The following is a 20,668-nucleotide window of genomic DNA, read 5'->3' as shown; positions in this document are numbered from 1 at the left end:
GTAAAAGAGTCAATTACTATGGGACATAGATTGCAGGTACAAGGGGCAAAGTTTAGAAGGGATTTGTGAGGGAAGTTCTTTACACAGAGGCTAGTGGGTGCCTGAACCTCGCTGCTGGAGGAGGTGGTGGAAGTAGGTACGGTCGTGACAGTTGACAAATACAGGAATAGGATGGTAATAGAGGGATACAGTCCCCGGGAGTGTAGAAGGTTTTAGGTTAGATGGGCAGCATGACTGGCGCAGGCTTGGTGGGTCAAAGTGCCTGTCCCTGTACTTTTCTTTGTTCTTTGTACACAAGATGACTGCAGGCAAATACACACTCACTCTGAACCCCAGGTGAATGTTTTTCGATGTCTCCGCAGAATCCACTCAGATGATTGCCACGTGAGAGTTTTCAAACTCCACTCCCAAAAACAAGCTTTAAAATCTTCTCTTATAATTTAATTATGCATTTCCTTAGTGGTTTGCATTCTGAAATCCAGACCAGGTTTTCTAAATGACACTTTTAAACCAAGTTTCCGCTCCACTTTTAACAGTGAATCAGTGCAGGGTTTTACACCAACTCCTTTAGGAGTTGACTGCTGTGCAAATTGCTCACAATTGTTTTTTTCTTTTTTTTTAAATAATTTTTATTGAAATTTTTCGATACAAACATTTACCCCTATTACATTTTAAATTATAACACCACCAGTCCCCCCTGGAAAAAACCTCCCCACGCCCTCCCCCGCGCACCCCCCCCCCCCTCCCCCCCCCCCCCCCCCCCCCCCCCCCCCCCCCCCCCCCCCCGCGCTATCAGTCTAGCAACCAAACCGTTTTTCCCTTCCTGCCGATGGCCTCGGGCAGTAATTGCCCGCGACCCCCCGCTGACGTGCTCCCTTCGTTGCTATCCCCCCCCCCTCCCTCTCTCCCCCCCCCCCCCCCCCCCCCCCCCCCTTTTCTCCCCGGGTTGCTGCTGTTTCGGCCTCCAGTTCCTATCTCTGATCCAGAAAGTCAAGGAAGGGCTGCCACCGCCGGAAGAACCCCTGTACCGACCCTCTCAGGGCGAATTTGATTCTTTCCAATTGGATGAAGCTTGCCATGTCGTTTAACCAGGTGTTAACACTTGGTGGCCTTGTGTCCCTCCACTGAATCAAGATCCTTCTCCGAGCTACCAAGGACGCAAAGGCCAATATTCCGGCCTCCCTTGCCTCCTGTACTCTTGGCTCCACCCCAACCCCAAAAATCGCTAGCCCCCACCCTGGTTTGACCCTGGTTCCCACCACTCTCGATACCGTCCCCGCCACCCCCTCCCAGAACTCCTCCAGTGCCGGACACATCCAGAACATATGTACATGGTTCGCAGGGCTTCCCGAACACCTGACACACCTGTCCTCACCCCCGAAGAACCGACTCATCCTAGTCCCCGTCATATGGGCTCTGTGCAGCACCTTAAATTGGATGAGGCCCAACCTTGCGCACGACGACGACGAATTGACCCTCTCTAGGGCATCCGCCCATGTCCCATCTTCTATCTGCTCTCCCAGCTCCGCTTCCCACTTGTCTTTCAGCTCCTCTATCGGTACCTCCTCCACCTCCTGCATTATTCTGTAGATGTCCGAGACCTTCCCTTCTCCGACCCAGGCCCCTGACAGCACCCTATCACTCGCCCCTCCATCGGGAAGCATGGGGAATCCTTCCACCTGTCGTCTGGCAAATGCCTTCACCTGCAGGTATCTAAACGTGTTCCCCGGGGGGAGTTCAAATTTCTCCTCCAGCTCTCCCAGGCTCGCAAACCTCCCCTCTATGAACATGTCCCTCAGTTGCCTGATGCCCGCCCTGTGCCAGCTCTGGAATCCCCCGCCAGTGTTCCCCGGGACAAATCTGTGGTTCCCTTTCAGTGGCGCCGCCATCAGACCCCCCACTTCCCCCCTGTGTCGCCTCCACTGCCCCCAGATTTTAAGGGTGGCTGCCACTACCGGACTCGTGGTATACCTTGTGGGGGGGGAGCGGCCATGGTGCCGTTACTAGCGCCCCCAGGCTTGTATTGCCGCAGGACGCCCTCTCCATACGTTTCCAAGCTGCCCCCTCCCCCTCCATCACCCACTTGCGCACCATCGATGCGTTCGCCGCCCAGTAGTATCCGGAAAGATTGGGTAGCGCTAATCCTCCACTGTCCCTACTCCGTTCCAAGAAAATCCTTCTCACTCTAGGGGTGCCATGCGCCCACACATAGCCCATAATGCTGCTAGTTACCTTCTTGAAGAAGGCCCTGGGGAGGAAGATGGGCAAGCACTGGAACAGAAACAGGAACCTCGGGAGGACCGTCATTTTGACTGACTGCACCCTCCCTGTTAGCGACAGCGGTACCATGTCCCACCTCTTGAACTCCTCCTCCATCTGCTCCACCAGCCTTGAAAAGTTCAGCTTGTGGAGGGTCCCCCAGTTCCTTGCCACCTGCACCCCCAAGTACCTGAAGCTCTTTACTGCTCTCCTAAAGGGGAGCCGCCCAATTCCCTCCCCCTGATCTCCCGGGTGTATCACAAAGACCTCACTTTTACCCACATTTAATTTATATCCCGAAAAGTCCCCAAACTCCGCTAGTATTTCCATTACCTCCGGCATTCCCCCTTCCGGATCCGCCACATACAACAACAAATCATCCGCATAGAGTGATACCCGATGCTCCTCCCCTCCCCTTGTCAGTCCTCTCCAACCCCCTGAACCCCTCAGTGCCATCGCCAACGGTTCGATCGCTAATGCAAACAGTAAGGGGGATAGGGGGCATCCCTGCCTGGTACCTCGATGGAGCCCAAAATACTCCGACCTCCTCCCGTTTGTAACCACACTCGCCATCGGGGCCGAGTACAGCAGCTTCACCCACTTGATAAATCCCTCCCCAAACCCAAACCGTTCCAGCGTCTCCCACAGGTATTCCCACTCCACCCTATCGAATGCTTTCTCCGCATCCAGTGCTACCACTATCTCAGCCTCCCCCTCCACTGCTGGCATCATAATTACATTCAACAGCCTCCGGACATTTGTATTAAGTTGTCGTCCCTTTACGAAACCCGTCTGGTCCTCATGGATTACCCCTGGCACACAATCCTCTATTCTGGTTGCCAGGACCTTTGCCAGCAGTTTGGCATCTACATTCAAGAGGGAGATAGGCCTGTAGGACCCGCACTGTACAGGGTCTTTGTCCCGCTTCAGGATCAAGGAGATCAGGGCCTGTGACATTGTCGGGGGCAGAGCCCCCCCCTCTCGCGCCTCATTGAAGGCTCGTACCAGCACTGGATCCACCAAGTCCACATACTTCTTATAAAATTCCACCGGGAACCCATCCGGCCCCGGCGCCTTCCCCGCCTGCATCTGGCCTATCCCTTTAACTAGTTCCTGCAGCTCTATCGGCGCCCCCAGCCCCTCCACCCGTTCCTCCTGGACCTTTGGGAACCTCAATCTATCGAGGAAGTTCTCCATTCCCCCCCTCCTCCTGGGCGGCTCAGACCGGTACAATTCCCTGTAGAAATCCCTGAAGACCCCGTTCACCTCTTGCCCCTTCTGCACTACGTTCCCTCCCTTCTCTCTCACTCCCCCAATCTCTCTGGCTGCATCTCGCTTGCGCAGCTGGTGTGCTAGCATCCTGCTCGCCTTTTCCCCGTACTCATAGACCGCACCCTGTGCCCTTCTCCATTGCGTCTCCGCCTTCCTAGTGGTCAGTAGGTCAAACTGGGCCTGTAAACTGCGCCGCTCCCTCAACAGCCCCTCCTCTGGTGTCTCCGCATATCTCCTGTCCACTTCTATAAGTTCCCCCACCAGTCTCTCCCTTTCCTGCCTCTCCTTCCTTTCTCTGTGTGCCCTTATGGAGATCAGCTCTCCTCTGATCACTGCTTTCAGGGCCTCCCAGACTACCCCCACCTTCACCTCGCCCGTGTCGTTCGTGCCCAGATATCTCTCAATGCCCTTCCGGACCCTTCCGCACACCTCATCGTCCGCCAGCAGCCCCACATCCAGGCGCCACAGCGGGCGCTGGTCCCGTGCTTCCCCCAGTTCTACCTCTACCCAGTGTGGTGCATGGTCCGAGATCGCAATGGCCGAGTACTCCGTGTCCTGCACTCTCGAAATCAGCCCCCTGCTCAGTACAAAAAAGTCTATTCTGGAGTACACCCTGTGGACGTGGGAGAAAAAAGAATACTCCCTCGCCCTTGGCCTGCCAAATCTCCAAGGGTCTACCCCCACCATCTGCTCCATGAACCCCCTTAGCACCTCCGCCGCTGCCGGCCTCCTATTCGTCCTGGAACTTGATCTGTCCAGCCCAGGGTCGAGCACTGTGTTGAAGTCCCCCCCCATGATCAGGCCTCCTGCCTCCAGACCCGGAATGAGGCCCAACAGGCACCTCATAAAACCCGCGTCATCCCAATTCGGGGCATATACATTTACCAGCACCACATTCTCTCCCTGCAGCCTACCCTTCACCATCACGTACCTACCCTCCTTATCTGCTACCACCTGCGCCGCCACGAACGACACCCTCTTTCCCACCAAAATCGCCACCCCCCGGTTCTTTGCGTCCAAGCCTGAGTGGAACACCTGTCCCACCCACCCCCTTCTCAGGCGCACCTGGTCTACTACTCTCAAGTGAGTCTCCTGCAACATTGCCACATCCGCTTGCAGTCCCTTTAGGTGTGAAAAAACCCTTGATCTCTTGACCGGTCCGTTCAGCCCCCTCACATTCCAAGTAATCAACCGGGTCGCGGAGCGACCCGTCCCTTTCCCCTGCCTATTAGCCATGTTCTGTCCCCTGTTCGCCCCGGGTCGACCCTCCCCTTCTAACCCGTTCCCCATGGCGATGGCCCCCCCCCCTCTCTCCTCCCGTTCTTCCCTTCCCGTCCTCAGCCTTTCCAGCAGCAACCCGGTATCCCCCCCCCCCCGGCTAGGACCCCTCCTAGCCGCAGTGTATCCACCATCGTACTCCCGAGAGTCAGCTGGTTTTCGCTGACCCGGCTGCCCCTGCCACACTCCGACTCCTCCCGATGTGGGGGGGGAGGGGCCTCCCCCCCCCCCCCCCCCCCCCCCCCTTGCCATCCCTCCCTGACCCCGCTTCAGCGCGGGAAAAACCGCCATTGCTGGCCACACCCCACTCTTCTCTCCTCCCCCCTCCTCCGTCCCGCGCGCGGGAAACAGGGGAAAGCCCGCGCTTTCGCCCGGCCACACCCTACCCCGCCATCTTCAATTCCACCCCCGTCCCCATCCACACCGATAACAAAGCCCCCTTAAAACGAGAGGAAGAAAAAAGAGAAAAAGAAAACACGCATAACCCACTTGCTCCCCCCCGTCCCGCCTCCCCAACTTAACAATATAACAATATAAATAACAAATCGCAAATAAATACATAAATACATAACTATGCCTGCATAACTAAATAACTAAATAACTACCCAATAATAACGTACTTAACCAACAGTAACCATAACCCTTAAAGAACAGATCAAAAAACAGTAAAAAAGCCCCCCCTACAACAACAATAATTAAGGGAAGTTGGCAACGGGAAGAGACACATAAAAAGGAACAAAGAAACCCCCCATAACACAAGTTTCAAAGAAACCAAACGATCCATCAACTTAAACCAAGTTCCGACCTGGCCTAAGAAAGACATGGGCCACTTGATCAGTCAAGGGTACTCGGGCGGCCTCGACCGCCGGCGTTCCCAAGTTCTAGTTCAGGTCCAGCTTTTCCTCCCGAACAAAAGTCCATGCCTCCTCTGGGGTCTCAAAGTAATGGTGCTGGTCCTTGTAGGTGACCCACAAGCGCGCTGGCTGCAGCATTCCAAACTTGATCCTTTTTGCGTGCAGCACTGCCTTCGTTCGGTTAAACTGGGCCCGCCGCTTTGCCACCTCCGCACTCCAGTCCTGATATATCCGCACCGTCGAATTCTCCCATTTGCTGCTTTTCTCCCTCTTGGCCCACCTCAGCACTTTCTCCCGATCGCAGAAACGCTGGAACCGCACCAGCACCGCCCTCGGGGGCTCGTTTGCCCTAGGCCGCCTAGCCATGACCCGATATGCTTCTTCCAGCTCCAGGGGCGATGGACCGGCCCCCTCTCCCATCAGCGAGCTCAACATCTCCGCTACATATTTCGGGAGATCAGGCCCCTCCAGACCTTCTGCTAGGCCCAGGATCCTCAAGTTCTTCCGCCTCATTCGCGTGTCCAGCTCCTCAAAGCGGCTCTGCCATTTCAGGTGGAGTGCCCCGTGCACCTCCACCTTTCCCACGAGGACCGTGGCTTCCTCCTCCCTCACCGCCATCTCCTGCTGCAGCTCTCTTATCGACGCCTCTTGGGTCGCCTGGGCCCCCATCAGCCTTGTGGTCGTCGCGTTCATGGACTCTAAGAGTTCCACTTTCAGCTCCGTAAAACACCGGAGGAGAGCGGCCTGCTGCTCCTCCGCCCATTTTCTCCAATCTTCTAGTGCGCCACCGGCCGCCATTTTGGTCCTCTTCCCCCGCTTTTTTTGGGGAGCTGCTGCCGCTTTTTTTGTCGCCCCTCTCCGAGTACCGACCATCAAGTTGGTCTCACTCTCCTCAGGGAGCCTTCCCCCACCGGGATTCGTCTTTACAGTACCGTCGGGGCCCTCCAATCGGCCCTTAAACACCTTTGTCGCAGGAGCTGCCAAATGTGCGACTTAGCTGGTCATAGCCGCAACCGGAAGTCGCTCACAATTGTTTTAACTGCCGATTCTCAGGCTGCGTTAAAATGGCATCAGATGTTTGCTTTACCCTTGAAGGCTGTTGTCCCACTTTAGATCTGGTTACTGCAATTGTTTCTTTAACTCAGAACACTTTGTTTACTTTTTCTTGAATTCTTCTGAACATTATCTTGATCTCTGTTCACTTAACTGCAGACTTCTTGGACATTTCTCTTAATTTATCTAGTTTTCTTAACTACTGGATGTAGGGAGGGTTCTAAATGTATACTTTGTCTTCACTCGTGAGAGGGACACTGTGGGTATAGAAATCAGGGAAAAGGACTGTAATGAAATTAAAGAGATAAACATAGACAGAAAGGAGATTCTGAGTGGTCCCGCAGGCTTCAAAGTAGGCAAATCTCCAGGGCCAAATGAAATGTATCCCAGGCTGTTGAACGACGCATGTGAGGAAATAGCAGGGGCGCTGGCAATAGTTTTCAATTCCTCTCTGGCCACAGGAGAGGTGCCGAAGGACTGGAGGACAGTCAATGTGATACCATTATTCAAGAAGGGTGGAAGGGATAAACCGGGAAACTACAAGCCAATCAGTCTAACCTCAGTGGTGGGGAAACCATTGCAAGTAATCGTGAGAGACAGAATTAATCTGCATTTGGAGAGAGGAGTATTAATCAAGAACAGTCAGCATAGTTTTGTTAAGGGGAGGTCATGTCTGACCAACTTGATTGAATTTTTCAAAACGGTGACCAGATGTATAGATGAGGGAAATGCATTTGACATAGTCGACTTGGACTCTAGCAAGGCTTTTGATAAGGTGCCACATATGAGACTGATAGCGAAGATAAGAGCCCATGGTTTCCAACATAATTTGGCAAATTGGATCCAAAATTGGCTGGGTGGCAGGAAGCAGAGGGTGATGGTCAAGGGGTGTTTTCTGACTGGAAGCCTGGGTCCAATGAGGTCCCGCAGGGACCGGTGTTGGGATCCTTGCTGTTTATGGTTTATATAAATGATTTAGGTATGAATCTAGGAGGGTTGATCAGTAAGCTTCCGGATGATCTGGGACAGAACACGCAGGACGTGCCAAGGAGAGGTCAGAAGGGAGGGGGGGGGATTGTGCGGGAGATGGGAGGGGGGAGAGGAAATATCAAGGAAGATTATATGTACACAAGAACTGCATAAACTGTAAATATCAGGTGCAAAGTTTATTTGTAAAATTGAAAATGGCAACATAAAAATTTTTAAAAAAATCTTGCGGATGATACTAAATTGATGGGGGTGTAAATAGTGAGGAGGCTGACCTTTGATTACTGGAGGATATAGACGGGCTGGTCAGGTTAGCTGATCAGTGGCAAATGGAATTCCAATCCAAATAGATATGAGGTGATGCACTTGAGCAGGACAAACAAAGCAAGGGAATACATGGCAAATCCCTGGGTAGCACAGAGGATCAGAAGCACTGAGGATCAGAGGGCCCTTGGTGTGCATGTACACCAGTCACTTAAGGTCGCAGAGCAGATGGATTCCGAGGTTAAGAAGGAATATGGTATACTTGCCTTTATTAGCCAAGGCATAGAGTTTAAGAACAGGGGTGTTATGCTGGAACTGTTTAAAGTGTTGGTTCGGCCACAGCTTAGAGTATTGTGTGCAGTTGTGGAATCCACATTATAGGAGGAATGTGATAGCACTGGAAAGGGTGCAGAGGAGATTTACCAGGATGTTGCCTGGGCTGGAGAGTTTTTGTTATGAAGAAAGATTGGATAGACTTGGATTGTTTTCCTTGGAGCAGAGGAGACTGAGGGAGGATATGATTGAGATGTAAAAAAAATTATGAGGGTATAGATAGAGTAGGTCGCAGGAACCTTTTCCCTTGGTGGAAGGATCAGTGACCAGGGGGCATAGATTTAAGGTCAGGAGCAGGAGGGGAGGGGTTGTGAGGAAAAGCTTTTTCTACCCAGAGGGTGGTGGGAGTTTGGAACTTGCTGCCTGAAAGGGTGGTGGAGGCAGAGAAACCTTCATGATGTTTGAGAAGCATTTAGATGTGCTGTGCTGTATGACTCTATGGCTAAGAAAAGGAAGCCATAAACATCTATGACAATCTAAATGCTTCGCAATTTTCTGAATCTGTATTCATATAACTTCTGAAGTTAGCAACTCGTATGCAATCACGTTCTGTTTTAATTATACTCGGTATGCCCAAATACATGGTGTTGCCAAAGGCTCCACTTTAGATCCAGCTCTTGTTAGTTTCCATGAGGAATGCGTTTTCAATGGAATAGCCCCTAACCTCCTACCCGTTGCATGTTTCCAATATGTAGATTATATGTTTGCTCTAAATCAGAAACTGCATGTAAAACATTCCTTACATACATTAATGTGCTCCATCCCATGCTCAAATCCACCTTTGAAATGGAGCAGTTTAACGTGTTCCCTTTCTTCGACATGCTAGTTGAGATATCTGCTAATTGGTTCTCTACAAGTTCTACCGCAGGCTTACCTTCACTGGTCACTATACATGTTAGGATTCCGACAGTCCTACACGCTGCAATATCAGTCTTACCAGCAATCCCACAGCCGATACGGGAATTGAACCCGTGCTGCTGGCCTTGCTCTGCAACACAAACCTGCTGACTAGCCAAGTGAGGTTATTCATGAAGGCCCGACATCTCAGCCTCTCCGAACACTCGCCGGAATGTGGCGACTAGGGGCTTTTCACAGTAACTTCATTTGAAACCTACATGTGACAATAAGCGATTTTCATTCATTCATTTATTCATTTCATTCATTCAACCTTGCCTGAGATGTGGTGATCCTCAGGTTAAATCACCGCCAGTCAGCTTTCTCCCTCAAAGGAGAAAGCAACCTATGGTCATCTAGGACTATGGTCACTTTACCGTTATCTACCAGCAATCTTGTAAATAGGCCTGTGCATGATGCTGAAATAGGGTGCATCAAGCTATCCTGCAGGATAATGGCTACCCGATCAGAGCATTCCTCCCTTTGTGTTGCACAATACTCACAAATGGGTCCACGGCCATCATTTCTGAAGCTCAGAAGTGCCCGGTCTATCTCAAATTACTCTGGTGTGTAAAGCATCTCAAATTTAAGCAACCAGTGACCCTTTCAGTGTCATTCCTCATGAATAAGCCCCTAAAGGCCTTTACATTGGTGTCTTATTACATTTTTAATACTTTTTTCATGCCCCCTTCTTGCAATCCCTTCCAGAGATGAGAGAAGTGCATCCACGCAGTTATCTACTTGTTTCATAAAATTTACAGTGCAGAAGGAGGCCATTCAGCCCATCGAGTCTGCACCGGCTCTTGGAAAGAGCACCCTACCCAAGGTCAACAACTCCAACCTATCCCCATAACCCAGTAACCCCATAACCCAGTAACCCCACCCAACACTAAGGGAAATTTTGGACACTAAGGGCAATTTATCATGGCCAATCCACCTAACCTGCACATCTTTGGACTGTGGGAGGAAACAGGAGCACCCGGAGGAAACCCACGCACACACGGGGAGGATGTGCAGACTCCATGTAGCTGATCAAAGAGGACCTATCAAAACTCACTAAGCTGAAACTTAGGGCCAAGTTTACTTTTTAGGTGATATCGCATCTGTTCTATTAATTTTTCCACAGTACGTGGGATGATTCCGAAACAAAAGTTATAGTCTGTGATCTTCCGCAATGGGTGATCAGTGAACTCACTGTGAACCTGAAAAACCAGATTTCAACTGTTTGCTTAAAACACAGAATAATGCTATGATTTTAATCAGTTTACAATGGATTCTGAGCAATTGTAATCTAAAACAAATAGGATTTAAGCACACAATTTCTACATTGGCAGTTGCGGAAATAACCTAAAAAAAAATTGTACATCTGTTAACTGCAGCTGTCTACAGTTGCAGTGCAACCTTGTGTGCTAATCATGTGTATCAGACCTTTTTAATCCAAGATTACCATAGAATGTCAAACACAGCTGACCAAAGTTCACTGTAATTCAGGACAGCTGTGTGCAGTAGCTAAACTAGCATCACACAGCTGCTGCTCCAAAGCCAAAGTGTTGTGGTCTTTTTAGAGGCAGATGGATATCCAAGGTCGAATATTTTCAGTGTAACTGGGTGTTTCCGGATCCGTGTAATTATTACCCATCACACGCTAATTATTAGAAATTTGGAATTTTCTACAACCTGGCATCCTATACACACATCTCATAACTGTTCTGGGTAAATTGCATATAAGCGCACCCTCATATTTTTAAATCATAATTTTGTGGTGGATAGTGTCAAAAATGACCTCTAGCAAGCACCAAGTTCTGTTCATTTTCTTCCCTCGGCTGTTGGTAGTTTCTCTCATCATTCTTGTTGTATTTCTAAAGCCAAATCTTAGTCCTGCATTTTAGAAAGGATCAGTATAGTTCTATTATACTTTTAATCATTTTGTTGCTTTTTATTGTCTTTAGCCTATCATCTGAAGTCCTTAAGAAAATTTGGCCTTGCTTAATCTGAATTAACAACCTTGTGTAAAGGAGGAGTTGTATTTTCAGAGCACAGAGAAGAGACTATTTTTCTAAAACCTTTGACAAGTTCTCTAGTAGACAAATAGTGAACTATAGCTTTCAGTGTTAGAGGGCTTAATTCAGTAAAATTAAATCAAAGTCCGCTTTCGGGCGCGTTTGGCGAGGTGTTTCCTCGGCGGCTGCAACCTGTCAAGGCCGCACTTTAGCAGATTTCCTGCCAAGGCGAGCTGAGCTCAAAAAGAGACCTCTGGAGCTCAATACAGCTGCCCCTCCATCCCAAGGTGACCCCCATGGCCCTACGGGTATCGACTGGGAGGAGGGAGTGCTGGAGGATGACCTGGAGCTGCCCTACGGGAAGACAATGGCAATCACCAGCTCTCCTGAGTCGTCCGTGTCTTCCGTCACCCCCCCAACCTGACAACGATGCATCTTGGGATCAGTGGATGGAACAGGGTGGCACGGCAAGGCATGTGCCACGGCCAAGGTGGCCGGGGCCCTCCGGCTCCAGGCCCTCTAGAGGATGCCTGCTAGGGGCTTCATAGGCTGGCAGGCTCCATCTCTGATGTGCATCCTGGGGATACACCCAGACATAGTGGCAGAGCACAGAAGGCTAAGAAAATTGAGGATTGCTGAGAGGGTACTGGGGTGGAAAGGGTCTGGCACCTTCGGGAGCTAGGAACAGTTAAGGTCACGATTATACACCGTTAAAATACTTTACTTTTAAAGAATGTAAAAAAATTTAGTATCCAATTATTTGTTTTTACAATTAACAGGCAATTTTAGCATGGCCAGTCGACCCACGCTATACATCTCCTGGGCCGTAGGGTTGAGAGCCACGCAGGCAAAGGGAGAATGTGCAAACTCCACACGGACAGCAACCCGGGGCTGGGACCGGACCTGGGTCCTCTCGCCATGAGGCAGCAGTGCCAGCCACTGCACCACCGTGCCACCTGTTATTGAAACACTTGACACCCGAGACATGTGAAGCCTCTGTCACGTTATTCCGCACTATGAGCCGGACTGTACCACACTCCCCAATTTGCCCTAACCGGCCCCAGCCCCCCCCCCCCCCCCCGGGCACAGTGGTCCTGGATCTGATGGGGGTGAGCGTGCTGTCAGCAAACAGGCAGGAGTCCGACTATAGCATTGATTGAAGATCACCAGAACTCAGCTCACAGAGGGTTATCATCACACTCCTGCCTTGAATATTGACCCGCTGACAGCGCCGACATTGGCCCATCACCCTGGAGTGATGTAAATCAGACCCTAGGAGGGTGGGGCATGGTGATTGGGGTCGGGGGATGGGGGTCATTGGGTGGATGGGGCGAGGGAGTGAGATGACGGAGGAAGCCACATCCTATGAGAAGCAGGTGAGTATGAGGGGCTCCATAGTACTAATTTGTATTTTAAAAAGCATTTAGATAGTTATATAGGAAAGCTGGGCATAGTGGGTTATGGGTCAAATGTGGGCAATTGGGACTAGCTTGGTAAAAACTGGATGCATGGACAAGTTGGGCCAAAGGACTTGTTTTCATGCTGTAAACCTCTATGACTCTTAAGTGTGTGACACTGTAGTGGAAAGCCTTTATATATTATAGATACTACATTTCGTGAGCTTATAAAAAAGTTCTTTAAAAAACAGAAATCGAGACAAAATTAAATTCTCACTTTTAAAAAATCTGGTATGATCCACAAGGATGTTGATTGTGTTGCTCACAGTCCTTCCTAAGAAGACCATATTGAAGACCAACCTACCCTTCGGAAACTCTTCAAAAAATTACTTTCAATCCTGGGTGATGCTTTATTTCAAAGGTCTTTGGCAAGTTCCATACCAATAACCTAACTGTTGTGTCATACATTTTGGTGGTGATCATCTCGGCTGACAGTTCAGTACAACAGTGTGCTGCATTCTCTCAGATGTAATATTGGGCCACGTCATTCTGGTTAGGTGGAGAGCTCTCTTGGTGTTGGGCCAACATTTATTCCTCAACCGACACTGCCAATACAGATCAATTGGTCATTCATCTAATTTACTGTTTCTGGATCTTGCTGTGCATTCATTGGCTGCCATATTTCCCAACAGAACTGGAGTGGTTGTAAAAAGGAAAAAAAAGTAAGACCTCCATTTATAGAATGGTTTTCACAATAACTGAACATCTTCAAAGCAAGTTAAGTACTTTTTGAAATGCAGTCACTGTTGTCATGCAGGAAATGCAGCATCCAACTTCCGCATGGTAAAGATCCTTCAAACAGATCTGTGATAATGATCAGATAATCTTTTTTTAAGATGTTTTGTGAATTGAGGGGTAAATATTGCCCAGAACACCATGGTAACTCCTCTGTTCTTCTTTGAAATATTGCTATGGGATCTTCTATCTATGAACAGTCATCAGCTTAAAAAGTTAACTCTGTTTCTCTCTCGCCCAGATACTGTCTGACCTGCTGAGTATTTCTGGAATTTTCTGTTTTTATTAGAGAAATTCATTGACTGTGAAGTGCTTTGAGATATCCTAAATAAGTGCGCACTCTTTCATTCTAACTGGCAGATAGAACTTTTTAAAATTGTGCCGACTTATGTGTTCACTTCATGTGTATATTTTCCAGGCCAGCCAGCTTGGGGTGTACAGAGCATTCGTAGATAATTATGAAGTCGCTGTAGAGACAGCAGAGAAGTGCTGTCAAGCCAACACACAGTTTTCGGAAATATCAGAGGTATTATTGTCAACTATTAATTAGACAAATGTTAATTGAAATAATGGCCATTCAAGTACATTAAAAAGTTGGTAAGGAGTGCATGATGTATGTACTTGAGACAGTGCTGTTGAGAGAAGAGAGGATGACTGAGAGAAACAAGTATCTAACACAAAATGAGACACCATGGGCGCAATGTAATGAAATGGGAACAAAGTCCCATGGTGAATCCGTTTAGCTGCATATTTCCCAGCGCTCACAGCGGAAGGCCACAGCGTAGCAAGAGATCCCAATCTTTGGAACCCCCGTGCGACCACCAACCTTCCCCCCCTCAAGCCCCAACTCACTACGAGTTTTTTTCTCTCTCTCTCCTCCCCCCCCCCCCCCCCCCCAAAGCACCCAGCAGGGCACCCCTGGCCCGAACACCATCATATGAAAAATGTCAGCTTGGCACCCCCAACATAGTACCCTGGCAGTGCCTGAGTGGCACCAGCAGTGCCAGGGTACCACCCTGCCCGAAGGGCATTCACCTGGGGGGGCCTATGATCCCCATGGAAACACCCACGAATGCCGTTCCATCTGGACCACATTAGTGAAGACCAGTGCTGAGCAGCACTCACCCGAAGTCTACGAGATGAAGGGGATAAATCCCAATGCCTCGAGTACCTCAGGAAACTCGATCTGAGTGAGACTATGTGTCTCACTTTAATATTCAGATTTGCCAAAACGTGATCCCACCCTCAATGGGCAGGATTCATATCGCAGCGTCTCGCGAGATTGCTTTGGAACTCGCGAGGCGTTGCAAGACGAGTCTCCGAGCTTCTATCGGCTACGTTGCATAGCGCGTTGCTTTTCAGGCACAGCGTGGCAGTTCGATCGCGCCTCGTGTATGTATAAGTTAGAGTAGAGCAATCTAATACTAATGCGATGATGTGTAACTCGAAGGGGAGCTTGAAAGTCGTCGTGATTCCATGCATCTGCTGCCCTCATCCTTCTATGAACATAAGAAACAGTAGCAGAAGAAGATCATAAGGCCCATCGTGCCTGCACTGCAACTCAGTATGCTCACTGCTGATTTTGTTTGTTCCTCATATCACCTGATTCCCTGAGACGAAACACTTGTCTATCTAAGCCTAAAGTATATTCAATGACAGCGCAGGATAGGTCCCATCGGCTGCTGACTCCCTCCGCCACCACCACCCGCCCCCATGCTGGCTCCCACCCTCTCCAATTAGATTGCTGCTTCTTCACCCCCACCCCTATCTGTCCACAACACCCCACTCCCCTCTTCCCATTATCAAAAGACCAGTTATTGAGGCCATGGAGTGACTGGGACCTGGGCCTGGGCCTGTCAGCAAGGCCAGGGATTGTGGGGAATAGAAGCGTTGAGGTGTGTGTGTTAGACTCTACTCACTAAATGAAATCACTACTCAATCAGAAAATGTGGACAGCATCACAGTCACCCCCTCTCACCCTTGGCCACGAACCAGACCTGTACCACCCTCACCTAAGGGATGTGACAGCCTCTAAGCATCCAGGGTAACTCTTCTTCTCCTTGATGGCCCCACAATTTCTGCACCTTTAACTCCAGCTCAAAAACCCTGAATTATAGACACTGCAGATCTGGGTGCCTAAGAACGCATTGCTTTCGATATGCTGCATTTGGATTCAGCACCTGCACTGCGATCCCAATACAAGCCTGTTTTATTAATTTACGTAATTGATACATGCATTCAATCAACTAAGCCTTTTCTGTGTTTTACTTAGTCAATCTAGTTTACTTTGTAGATAGATGAAATTAAATATTAACCTGTTGCACAGACCACTACAAGAGGAAAGAATTGCTCTATCCTTTTCCCTCTGCACCAGATTCCCAAATTGGCACCCAATTCTGTACTGTAGTTGTAAATACTGTGTTGATATGGTCCTATTTAGCTTCTTGTCATGGTTGGCCCCTAAGATGTTAATGGGCACAAACCTGGCAATGGTAGTGCCTATGAATGCTCAGAGGAGAGGGCAATGCTTTCTCTTTTTCAAAATTATCATTGCCTGGTACGTATGTAGTATATGTGTTACCTGCTGCAGGTTGGATATGAGTTCTCCACAAAAAGTAAGTCTATGATGGTTTTTAGAAGTGTATCTTTGTGAACAATGGCGTAAGAAATCCACTTATAAATTGAAATTGTATTTTGTTTTTATTTCATCCTTCTCGTGCATTATTGTTCACGTTTCCAGTTCTGGTCGCCATTTTTCTTTCTCACATTAATTCTCTTCCCATCTTCTAATGCTCTTCCATTTAACTGTTAAATGCATATCCTTATTTTTCAGAATTTAAAGGTCAGGAGTACAAAAGACCTAAAAGATCAAAACACAAAGAACTCTCTAGAAGGTAGGGTATTCCAATTTTTATTGTTGCTGAGGAAAACAAGTGGAAAACCAACTTTAATGATTATTAAAATGTAATTTTGTTATTGGAAGAGTTCTGAAACCCAGTTACTTTGATTCCCTCAAATCTTCTAACCCTCAAATAGTAAGCTACAGAAATGAGTCAGGTAGGAAAATAATCACTGTGGATCCAAGGATATCAATGGCTATGAAATGGTATTCCAGTTACAGGAGGGGTGAATTTGGAGAACCAAGTATTGATAAAAACTAGAAGTATGAAGTAAAATAGATCTGAGAAATTGTATTTGAAGGATGTTTTCTCAAGTGTGCCTGTTTTGAGTATCTTGCTTAATTCACTGTTGTTCTCTCTTTCTCCAGCTCTTTTATATAAGCCTGTTGACCGTGTCACCCGGAGCACTCTTGTTCTCCATGTAAGTAAAGCAGTTCTGACAATAATTTGCTCATATGTCAATCCATGTCATTACTTCATGTTATTTCCAGTTAGTGATAGCCATTAGAGAATGAGTACAGCTATGAACAGAAATAATTTTGGACAAATGTACGGTATGTGTAATGATCAGGCACCGTAACTGTTCATCGAGTTAGGCAGATAGTGAGAAATAATACACTGGCATGTTTTGTTAGTAAAATTCACAAAAATCAATCAGCCTCAGATTTAAAATTAATAATTGATCTTGCATCAATTGCCATTTATGAAAGAGAGTCCTGATTCCACCACCCTTTGTGTGTAGAAGTGTTTGCTAATTTCCCCCCTGAAAGGTCTGCTTCTAATTTTTAGAGCATAAATCCTAATCCTCTAGATATAAAGACCAGCATTCCATTGCGTAAGAACCAGGGACAGGAGTAGGCAATTCAGCCCCTCGAGCCTACTTCCCCATTAAATATGATCATGGCTGATCTCCTCAGCCTCAACTTCATTTCTTGCCCGTTCTCCATCCACTCTACGTCTCTTTTGTCAATACTGCTTATCAGTTTATATACCTCAATTAGATCTCGTCTCATTCTATTGTATTCGAGAGAGTATAGAACTAAACTGCTCAATCTCTCTTCATAAGACATGGGCAGCACGGTAGCATAGTGGTTAGCACAGTTGCTTCAATGCTCCAGGGTCCCAGGTTCGATTCCCGGTTGGGTCACTGTCTGTGCGGAGTCTGCACGTTCTCCCCGTGTCTGCTTGGTTTCCTCTAGGTGCTCTGGTTTCCTCCCACAGTCCAAAGATGTGTGGGTTAGGTGAATTGGCCATGCTAAATTGCCTTTAGTGCCCAGAAAATGTTAAGTTGGGGTTACTGGATTATGGGGACAGGATAGATATGTGGGCTTCAGTAGGGTGCTCTTTGTAAGGGCTGGAGCAGACTCGATGGGCCAAATGGCTTCCTTCTGCACTGTAAATTCTATGATTCTATGAAGACAAACCCCATATCTCTTGAATCAATCTAGCAAACCTCCTCTGAACTGCCTCTACTGCAACTACATCCCTCAACAAATAAGGGGACCGAAACGGTACTCAGTGCTCCATGTGCAATCTCACCAATGCCTTATACAGTTGCAGTAACGCCTCCCTGCTCTATACTCTATCCCGTTGGCTTTACATTTCAGTTGCCTTCATTATTAGCTGCTGTGCCTGCATACTAGCTTTCTGTGATTCATGCACAAGGACACCCAGGCGCCTCTGCACCTTCTCCATTTAGATAATAAATTGTCTTTCTATTTTTCTGACCAAAAGGAATAATGTCACATTTATCCATTGTAAACTCCATCTGCTAAATTTTGACCACTCACCTAACCTAACTATATCCATTTGTAAATTTCTTATATCCTCATTAGCCCTTTTCATAACATTTTAATGAACTAGGATGATATTTTTAAAGTTTGTAACTTTGAGACACCTTTCTTCTTCAACCTCTATCCACCCTCCTTGTCTTGCTTCATCACCGCCATTCTGGTGGTCATTTCTTTCCTTATTTCTTACTTCTGCTCAATTACTTCACTCAGGAAACTAAGGAGTATGGAGAGTGGGCACAAAAGTGGAACTGAGGCAGGAGAATATATTGAGATCATACTGAATGGCAGAGCAGGCCCCAAAGGCTATATAGTCTATACCCGTTCATGTTTGTTCTTTTTTTAATTCTTTAAAAAAAATTAATTTAAAGTACCCAATTATTTATTTTTTCTAATTAAGGGGCAATTTAGCGTGGCCAATCCACCTAACCTGCACATCTTTGGGTTGTGGGGGTGAAACCCACGCAGACAAGGGGAGAATGTGCAAATTCCACACGGACAGTGACCCAGGGCCGGGATTCGAACCTGGGTCCTCAGCACCGCAGTTCCAGTGCTAACCACTGCGCCGCATGCTGCCCCTACATGCTCATATTTCTTATGTGCTATTTGGATCCCCAAGTCTCTTTGGACCTATGCTGTTTCCAGCTTTTCATGATTTAGAAAATTTAGCTCCAAAGTGAATGACCTCACATTTACATTGAAGTCTATTCACCACAGTTTTACCCATTCCCTTCACCTATCAATGACCCCAAGCTTCTGAGGAGTGGCAATCACAATCGAATTGCACTCTGCTCCTTTTCATTTACCTTAGGAGCTGCACATTTCTCGCCCAAGCTTCTGATCTGGGACTGATGAGAAAAGCGCAATGCAGCTTCTCGAGGCCTTCAGTACATGGCAACAGCATCAGGGGAGGTGAAGTCATGGCCACTTTTTAGAGCACCATGTGTAGTCAAGCGGGTAAGTTACAGGTCCCAGCTGCTTTGAAAAGCCAGGAGAAGGTAAATGTGTAAGTTAAGGTGAGGGCTTGGGGTGATCAGGGAGGAGCTGAGGAGGATGAGTAGGGATGTCAGGTAGGATGGATGGAACTGGGAGAATTGGTCGTAGGGGTTGGAAGATGATCGGTGGGGTGCAGGGATGAATAATTGGAAATCATGGGGTCCTGTGATTGTGCAGCCAGCGGGTCAGGAGGGTAGTCGTTGGGATGGGGGTGGTCAGGGAAGGGCGGAGAGGGGTGGGGGGCTAGGTTCTTTTCCTGGTTACTATTCTGCTAATGGAGTTGGAACGATCCAGATGATATCAAATCTTGCAACATTTACAACGCTCGTTACGCCTCGTGAGATAGTGCAAGCCGTTGCAATTTGGATCCCGCCCATTTGGCCACTCAAATGTGCAGTTAAGCTCACTTAAATATATTCTCACTGGAGTGACCCAAGGTGCGGGACCTAACAGCCTCGCTTTGGAGACCCCGAGTGGGTGCCATTTAGCACTGGTTTCCACAAATGTGGACCAGGCGTACCAGCACTTGGCGTGTCTGCCAGGCATTCGGGGTCCACAGTTGCTGGGATCTCGGTGGGGTAGTACCCTAGCACTCCCGATGCCACCTGGGCACCATGGCACTGCCAGGGGCAGTGTCAGGCTGGCAGTGCTAAGGTGCCTGGGTAGCATCTTGTCCATGCCAGAATTCGGGCCTGGGAGTGCCCTGCCCATATAAGGTGGGGCGCGGGGGCCTTGAGCTCCTTCTAATTGGTAATTGTGGTGTTGGGTGGGATCCAGATGTCGCGGTGGGGGGTCCAGAAATTGGGGCACCATTTTTAATTGGCACTCCGATCTCTTCCTGAGCTGAGCTAGTTAGTCCAAGAAATGGGCCTCAGTTCGGCCTGATGGGGCATTCCTCGGCAAGAGCCAAAAATGGAGCAGAGTTCCATTTGGGCACTGGTGAGGCCACACCTGGAGTAATGTGTGCAGTTTTGGTTCCTTATCTGAGGAAAGCTGTTCTTGCTATGGAGGAAGGTTCACCAGGCTGATTCCTGGGATGCAGGACTGTCATATGAGGAAAGACTAAATCGGTTAGGATTATATTCATTGGAGTTTAGAAGAGTGAGAGGGGAAACTTACAAAATTCTATCAGTATTAGACAGGGTAGATTCACAAAGAATGTTCCCGATGGTGGGGGAGTCCGGAACTAGGGGTCATAGTTTGAGAATAAGGGGAAAGTAAACCGTTTAGAACTGAGATGAGGAGAAATTTCTTCACCCAGAGAGTGGTGAAACTGTGGAACTCAGTACCACAGTTGAGGCCAAAACATTGTAATTTTAAGAAGGAATTAGATATAGCTCTTGGCGCAAAGGGATCAAGGAATATTGGGGGGGGGGCGGACGTGATCAGGGCATTGAACGTGATGATCAACCATGGTCATAATGAATGGTGGAGCATGCTCGAAGGCCGAATGTCCTCTTATGCTTCTATTTTCAATGCATGTTTCTCTGTATGCTTAATAGCGGGGTTGTTCTTGGCGCTGTATGCGCTGGGATACACCCCGCTAAATGCATGCAAGATAGGACTCTCTTTAATTTCCATTAAGTTGCGCCCTAA

At 48.3% G+C, this 20,668-nt stretch overlaps 1 protein-coding gene across 1 annotated transcript in view; it reads left to right on the top strand.

Annotated features, from left to right (window-relative positions):
• Positions 1 to 20,668, top strand: part of si:dkey-91m11.5 (PH_BCR_vertebrate and RhoGAP_Bcr domain-containing protein) — a 373,564-nt gene that overhangs the window by 169,920 nt on the left and 182,976 nt on the right. The window contains exons 5-7 of the mRNA XM_038794107.1: positions 13,805 to 13,912; positions 16,220 to 16,280; positions 16,655 to 16,707. Coding sequence (XP_038650035.1) covers positions 13,805 to 13,912; positions 16,220 to 16,280; positions 16,655 to 16,707 — 222 coding nt within the window. The remainder of the gene's footprint in view (positions 1 to 13,804; positions 13,913 to 16,219; positions 16,281 to 16,654; positions 16,708 to 20,668) is intronic.

Source organism: Scyliorhinus canicula, chromosome 1 (genome assembly GCF_902713615.1).
Source record: "Scyliorhinus canicula chromosome 1, sScyCan1.1, whole genome shotgun sequence".
NCBI classification, from domain to species: Eukaryota; Metazoa; Chordata; class Chondrichthyes; order Carcharhiniformes; family Scyliorhinidae; genus Scyliorhinus; species Scyliorhinus canicula.
The sequence above is the reverse complement of the archived record's forward strand: the minus strand, read 5'-3'. Positions and strand labels throughout refer to the sequence as shown.